The sequence below is a fragment of the Anopheles bellator genome, chromosome 2 (genome assembly GCF_943735745.2).
Source record: "Anopheles bellator chromosome 2, idAnoBellAS_SP24_06.2, whole genome shotgun sequence".
NCBI lineage: Eukaryota > Metazoa > Arthropoda > Insecta > Diptera > Culicidae > Anopheles > Anopheles bellator.
In genome coordinates, this window is record NC_071286.1 from 49,520,124 (window position 1) to 49,526,689 (window position 6,566).

The 6,566-nt window shown below is 48.4% G+C and overlaps 1 protein-coding gene across 1 annotated transcript; it reads right to left on the reverse strand.

Annotated features, from left to right (window-relative positions):
* Positions 1-1,264: 1,264 nt before the first annotated feature.
* On the reverse strand, positions 1,265-5,526 carry LOC131212365 (zinc finger protein Noc). The gene is made up of 2 exons (XM_058206205.1): positions 4,529-5,526; positions 1,265-4,385 (listed from the first exon to the last, which is right to left on the reverse strand). The coding sequence occupies exons 1-2, from the start codon at positions 4,613-4,615 to the stop codon at positions 2,700-2,702; spliced, it is 1,773 nt and encodes a 590-aa protein (XP_058062188.1). The 5' UTR covers positions 4,616-5,526; the 3' UTR covers positions 1,265-2,699.
* Between the last annotated feature and the right edge of the window lie 1,040 nt (positions 5,527-6,566).

A 6,566-nucleotide genomic window follows, 5' to 3' on the forward strand; every position in this document is an offset into this window, starting at 1 on the left:
TCTCTCTCTCTCTCTCTCTCTCTCTCTCTCTCTCTCTCTCTCTCTCTTTCTATCTCTTTCTCTCGCGGCTTGTGGCGGCTTTCCATGTCTTCATCTTGATCTGGTCCACGCTCAGTGCTTGTCGTGAGTGATTAATGGTTTTGAAAAGTATCTTTGTCCGTGGGCCTTTTTGGAGCCTTTTTTTCCTCTGACTTGTGTTCGTTTTTTCCGGTTTTTATACCAGCGAGATGCTGCGAAAATGGCAATGCACGCCAACTGGCTGTGTCCGCCCGGCTCAGGCGGCGCAGCGGCACCTACTTTGATGTACGTAATCAACATGCTCGTTTATTGAGGCCCCGCGAGTGAGACCGAAGATTAACCAGCATAATGTAAATGTAGAAGATGAAGCAAAAGAGGGTCACAATCGCGCTTATGCTGCAAAGTTTATGCAGGATGGAGTTGCATCTGGAAAGGCATAATTCATTAGTTTCATCGTTTCCCTCGGTTTGTGGCACACCGTCAGCCAGTTGCTCTAAACAGTACATGGACATCGAGAAAAACGCATTCTATCTCATTCTACCGGTGCCGGTGCCGGCCGGCTTCTTCTTCTATGATATGTACAGACTTATTTTCCGCAGGTCAGGAGCGCCCTGTATCCAAAACACGTGGGGAAAAACAAATTGGAAAATGCTGGATGGTGCAAAAAACACCAACCACCGGAATCACGCAAAACAATCGCTGCCCACCAAACCATGATTTTAGAGAGCAAAGCAAGCAAGAGCAAAACTTATTCCGCAAACTTGACAAACAAGTTGGCGTCTGGTCAGAGCCGGTCTTCTGTTAGCCGTTTGCTGTCCTGCAGTGCCTCTGGGGTGATAATTGAAAGACTTGGCAATTAACTAATAAATAATGAAACATGATATCATTTTAAAATCATTCGTCCGTGCCATTTTATCGTTTCGCTGACTCCATGCTTTTCGTGCTGCTCGGCCGTTTCATTCAATCCCTACCTTCACCACTTCTCGCGCTTTCTCGACGTCGCACTCTCGTGGACGTTCTGGTGCGGCTGGCGCGACGGCCCTGCCGATTATTTATGCCGAAGCCGCCCGTAGGACAGTGGGAAGTAGGGTTTCGGTGAACATTTCGCCGTCAAACTCTTCCTCCAAAGCAGCACCCCGTTGGACCCACAGTCTCATTGCCAGCTGCATGGAAGGGTAAGGCATTTTCGGAATTAAGAACAAGTGTGCTAAGAAATTCGTTGATTTGTTATTAATAAAGGGTGAGGCCTTTTCTTTTATTTTCATACTTTTCTTTTTACCTTCTAGATTTATTACACGTTCATAAATTCAATATTTTTCTCTTGCAAACGAGCTTGCGTGTTGTTCTTTCTCCTGATCGTTCGTTTATAATTTCCTTGCTACCTTCGGTTAGCCCACAAAAACTGTCGCTCCAAACATAATTTTTCTTTCCTGATTATGTGTTTTCTACATAGAGCTTTCATATCCTTCTACACTTCTGCCTTCAACACAATCGGATTCTTTCATCTTTTTGGCCTACATGTTTGTCCGTTCGTAGATGTACGTCGAATGTGTAAAATTCGCTGATCCAACGACAGGGTTCTCTCGGTTGTGGTAAGTTACAACTTAACGCCAGATGGAAAAAAATAATGTGGAATAATCGGAAATGGTAGAGAGTAAATGTTGATAGAAGCAATGTCTCGTGATACTTCTTGAGTGAAAGAATATTTTCGCGCTATAAGTGGGATGATACGTTGACCAAGCTAAAACAAGTTCCTTTAATTGTCGTGCCATCCTATATGAAATGCATTGGTATTCTATGTTGGCATAAAAACGCAACGATAAGATACTATTAAATTAACGAAAAATGACTGCATCCGGCCACAGGCGAAATCCCAACGTGGCAAGAATAGTATCAAGAAGCACATGTTTCTGTATCGCAAATACTCAAATATTAAACTTGAGGTGTCCTTTTGTTCAATGGAAACATTACCATCAGCCAGTAGCGGATAGATCTGCCTCTAATAATTTATTCGGTTAGCGGGCTTTCAACAGAAGCTGCCAGAACTGTTAAAAGAATCAGTATACTTCGGCAGTAACGATTTCAAGCTCAACACGCTTTTTCTTACCCTCGCAGGCTCAGTGATGGTAAAAAAGCCACACTAATTTGGGAAACATGATATACCGTCACTGTATGCTAGAAGCTTCTTCGAGACTTAAAAAAACTAGTTATTCCCGTCATGCAGCTGTCATGCAAATCTCGGTCGGTCATGTAAGTTGAATGTCAATTTTATTTCCATTCTCGAATGAAATGTATGGAACACCAGTCTTAGGAACAAGCCTGAGGACCCTTTGGATGCGTTAGCGATTTCTATGCTGCGGTTCTGTTGCGCATCATCCTTGTTTGCGGAGTAGTAAACTATTTCAAATCCATTACATCCTTTAACAACGCCCTTTTACGTGTGATTCTTAGCGTGTGTGATTTTGAGTTTTTTGTTCGTATTCCTTCCCTACGTGTTTTGACGATTGAAGAATAAGTTTAATATCACAGTTGATAGAACAAACACACACACGACCTTAGACACCTTCTATCTACTTCATATGTGCGTCTTCACAGGCTGGTCATATTTTCGTTTTGTCGCGCAAAACCCGTGTAGCTTGCGTCGTCCACGTCTCTTAAATACTTGTCTCGCGGAGGGTGGTCTACTGGTGCACTGCGGCACCCATCCGCTGGCCATAGAGGGCGGCTGCGTAGGGTGAATAGTACTGCCCGAAGGCAGCGGCTGGATTGAAGGCAGCCGCACTGTATGGCGATCCAGGAAGACCGGTTGGCAACGATCCTGGTTTCACGTACGGATGGTACCGAGCGGCGGACAGTGGGCTGAGCGGTGGATTAGGGTATCCTCGATGATGATGCATTGAGGTCGGCGGAAAGATGCCACTAAGCGGCATCAACTGCTGTTGCAGGGCCAATGCGGCTGGATCGGATAGGTTGGCAGTGTGGGAGCGCAAGTGCGAGAGCAGTTCATCGGTGGTGTTGAACCGTTTACCGCAATACGAATCTCCCACCACCCAGTTGCACATGTAGGGTCGACCAGCGGAACCACCACTCCCTGTGGGCGGCGGTTGTCCCACACCGCCTCCAGAGTTGGCCGCCGCAACAGCGGCCGCGGCAGCTGCGGCTGCAGCGGCATGTGTCGGATAACCTGGATAACCCGAAGGAGGCATGGAGCTAAGGGCCATGGCCATGTACTTTTGGTGATCGCACTGTGTACAACCGGCCGGACACTGGCTACCCATCATCATCTGGTGGTTGTGGGCCGAGAACTGGCAGCCGGTGCAATATGGGTCCTTGCAGATCGGAACTAGTGTCTCGCCCCCCGACGGAGTTTTAACACGCGTGTAGCTGAGATACGGGTTGGCACCAGCGGCAGTGGCCGCAGCAGCCGCCGCTGCTGCTCCTGAGTACCCGGCTGCGGCAAGCATGGCCGCGTGATGATGGCTGAACGCGCCTGCGAACGGTGGTCGGAACGCGGGGTTGGTGTGATCGATGCCCGATGGACTGGGCAACCCAGCCACACTTATGCCGTACGCACTCGTTTTGTAGTGCGCCGAAGGTGGCAACTGACCGGACAGTTGCTGCTCCTTGGTGGACGCATGCAACGACAACATGCCCGACGACGGACTGTTCGAAGAGCTATGGCCTCCACCACCGGTCGTGGCACTGCCGCTTGAACCACTTTTTTCACGATCACTTGGCGTACCTCGGCGATTCCCATCCGGAGTGTTGCATTTGTTGCTCACAGACTCACCAACCAACCCTAGTCCTCCGCTTTCCATACTCTTCACACTTGCACTGCCAACGCGGCCACTAGAGGACATCGGCGAGTCAGCACTGCCACGGGGCGAAAGGGCTCGCTGCTCCTTCCGACCGTCACCGACCAACAGATGGTTGTTATTATTATTGATTTGGCTCACACTGTTGTTGTTCAACACGTCACTTCCACTGCTCATCTTCGATGATGGGCGATCATCGATCAACGAAGGCGTCGGCGCCACCGACTGCTTGGTAAGGTTCACTTTCGTTGTCAGCACGTTCATCTCGTACGGCTTGAATGCGAGCTTGATTTCTGGCGACGCGTCCGATTTGTCCGTCTTCACAGACGGCGAGCGGGACGCTGACGAGGAGTGCGACGTCGGATCGACCGATGACGAGGCCGACGAGTTGCTGCCAGAAGATGAGGTGCTGTTGTTGCTGTTCGAAGAGGAAGATTTCTTGTTCTTATCCGACGGTGAAACCAGCGACTTGACGGTGATGTTGCCCGGATCTGCTCCGATCTGGCTGCAAGTTTGCGCCAGCAAGGCCAGGGGACTTTTCTTCGCGTCCAACTGCATTCACAATAGACACAGACACACACACAGGATGGAGCGTGAGGAAGACACAAAGGAAGAAATGATGCCGTTAGGAAAGATAGTAATAACACTCGGTGGGTCATCGCTATGGTCGCTTTGATCAACTATGATTCACTTACCGTGGTTGGCAGCGGAGAAAGGTAATCCGGTTGAAGATATTGATTATTTCCGACTTGCAACATTGTGGTACCTTCAAGTATCACCATTTGGGCTTACGGTACTAGAACAATGATGTAAATCCACTAGCACGGTTGGTCGTACAAGCAGACGGTTTTCACCAACATTAACTCAATACTTGTCGTTAAGTTTGCTTCACTTTGTTTCGTCCAATCTGGACGTCTCAGAAACGCTCTCACGCTTGCGTGACCTGTGTTTACACGTTTGATTATCACGGTAATTTGCGCATAAACCTTTGCGTCAACACATATTTTTTGGTCACAAAAACAACATAAAATCACTCAACTGCTTGATCCGTCTTCGATTTGAAATATCTCAAATATTCTGTGGTTCTAATTGGAAGCACAACTATTTTTATTCATTCACAACACCTCGGATCGATCAATCAAATCACACAATTAGCTCGCGAAGCGGCCGCAATTTTTGGGTTCCACTGTTTCACACAGCCGTGACACTGGGATACTTTTGTCACGAACAATCGGTGATCGACGGCAGAACGACGTCTGTTTTGACCGAAAAGTCAAACACGATGTCTTCTTTCAGCAACAGATAATTAACATTAAATATTTGAGCGAGCAGGCATGTGCACCTCACTTAACGCACTGCAAACACCACATATGCATTGACACGCTCGTTTCGGTCGTGATGTTTGCACAATCATTTCCAGCTCTATCGTCGAACAGCAACGCAGATCGTGATACGGCATACTGTCGTCACCACATGTCACACCTCATTCCGGTTGGCAGATACGGAGCAGCGATAAGTTTAGTTTCACACAATGTGTTGTTGTTGGTTGTTCAAAGCACCACACTACTTGTCGAGAAGCAGCAGTAATCCACAATCGGTGCGATGCAATATCCCAATATTCACTATGAAGACTCAGCAGAACAAACGAATTGTTGCTCTTGAAGCCCACCGTGCGACGGAGAACCGATTCACTTTGAAGTCAAACTCGCATTGGGAACCAGCTTCACACATCGCCGTGTGCGAAGCTGCACGGCGAACAAACACGTCAGACACTTTATTAGTTGGTGTGCGTTTAGGAGAAATTTCATAATGGTTCCCTGTTGATTAATGGCCCGATTCGACCAATCACAATGCGATAGTGGCTTTACCCCTCCGGCGCGAGATTTCACGCACACTACCGCACTCGTGGCAAGCTCTGTGGTGAGAGCGAGAGCGCCTTGCTTTCCGACTCGCTTACTCCATGGGTGAGTGGAGAATTTCTCTCCGACACAGCCGAAATGAGAGTCTCCACTCGCTCAATCTCGCTCGCGAGAGAGAAAATGAACGCACGCACACAGTTGCACGGTGCTTCCGCTGTACACTTTATATTATTTTTTGCCGCGCTGTCGTCGGTGCGCAATAAAGAGATTTCTTTGAACACACGACCGAATAAGAAAAATGTGGAAACACAACCAAGGAAAGTAAACAAAAGTGAGCAATATTCTGAGAAAACCACTTAACACGTCAAGCATAAATTTAAACAAAGCCCAAACGAAGCCGCACTAGACAGACCAGTTGTTTGTGCACATCCATACCCATGCACACATACACGCACCCACACTTTCGTGCGGCCGGTCGAAAATGATGGCGATGGTGCTTGGTGGTGATGCGTGTATGCACACTCTTTCACACCCGGGCTCCGCTTTGCTCTACGCCGTGTCGTTTTGTGGCTCGTTTATTATTATTATTATTGTTATTTCGCTTCCCTTTCTTCTTTTCCCGGTCGTGCCGAGAACGGTTTACAGCCCATTTGGCCGCTATGATGCCGCTTCCAGCAGCAGCAGCGGGAAACGGCGTTTGTGGGTTTGTGGTCTGTTCCGAGGACGGTATTGTAGCGGGCTGATTTTACAGAAGCGCATTGCGGAAGATCGGCGGTGGCTTGGCGTATGCACGCACGAAAAAGGTACACCGAACATGACAGAGTGCTCGCCAGTGCGTTCTGCACCGGTGACCAGCCCTGGCCTCGAAAAGGTG

Bases quoted from the DNA above. Each gene is read 5' to 3' on its own strand.
- LOC131212365 (XM_058206205.1), bottom strand. From the start codon at position 4,615: ATGGTGATACTTGAAGGTACCACAATGTTGCAAGTCGGAAATAATCAA. The intron at 4,386-4,528 runs GTAAGTGAATCA...TTGTGAATGCAG, and splicing joins TTTCTCCGCTGCCAACCACG to TTGGACGCGAAGAAAAGTCC.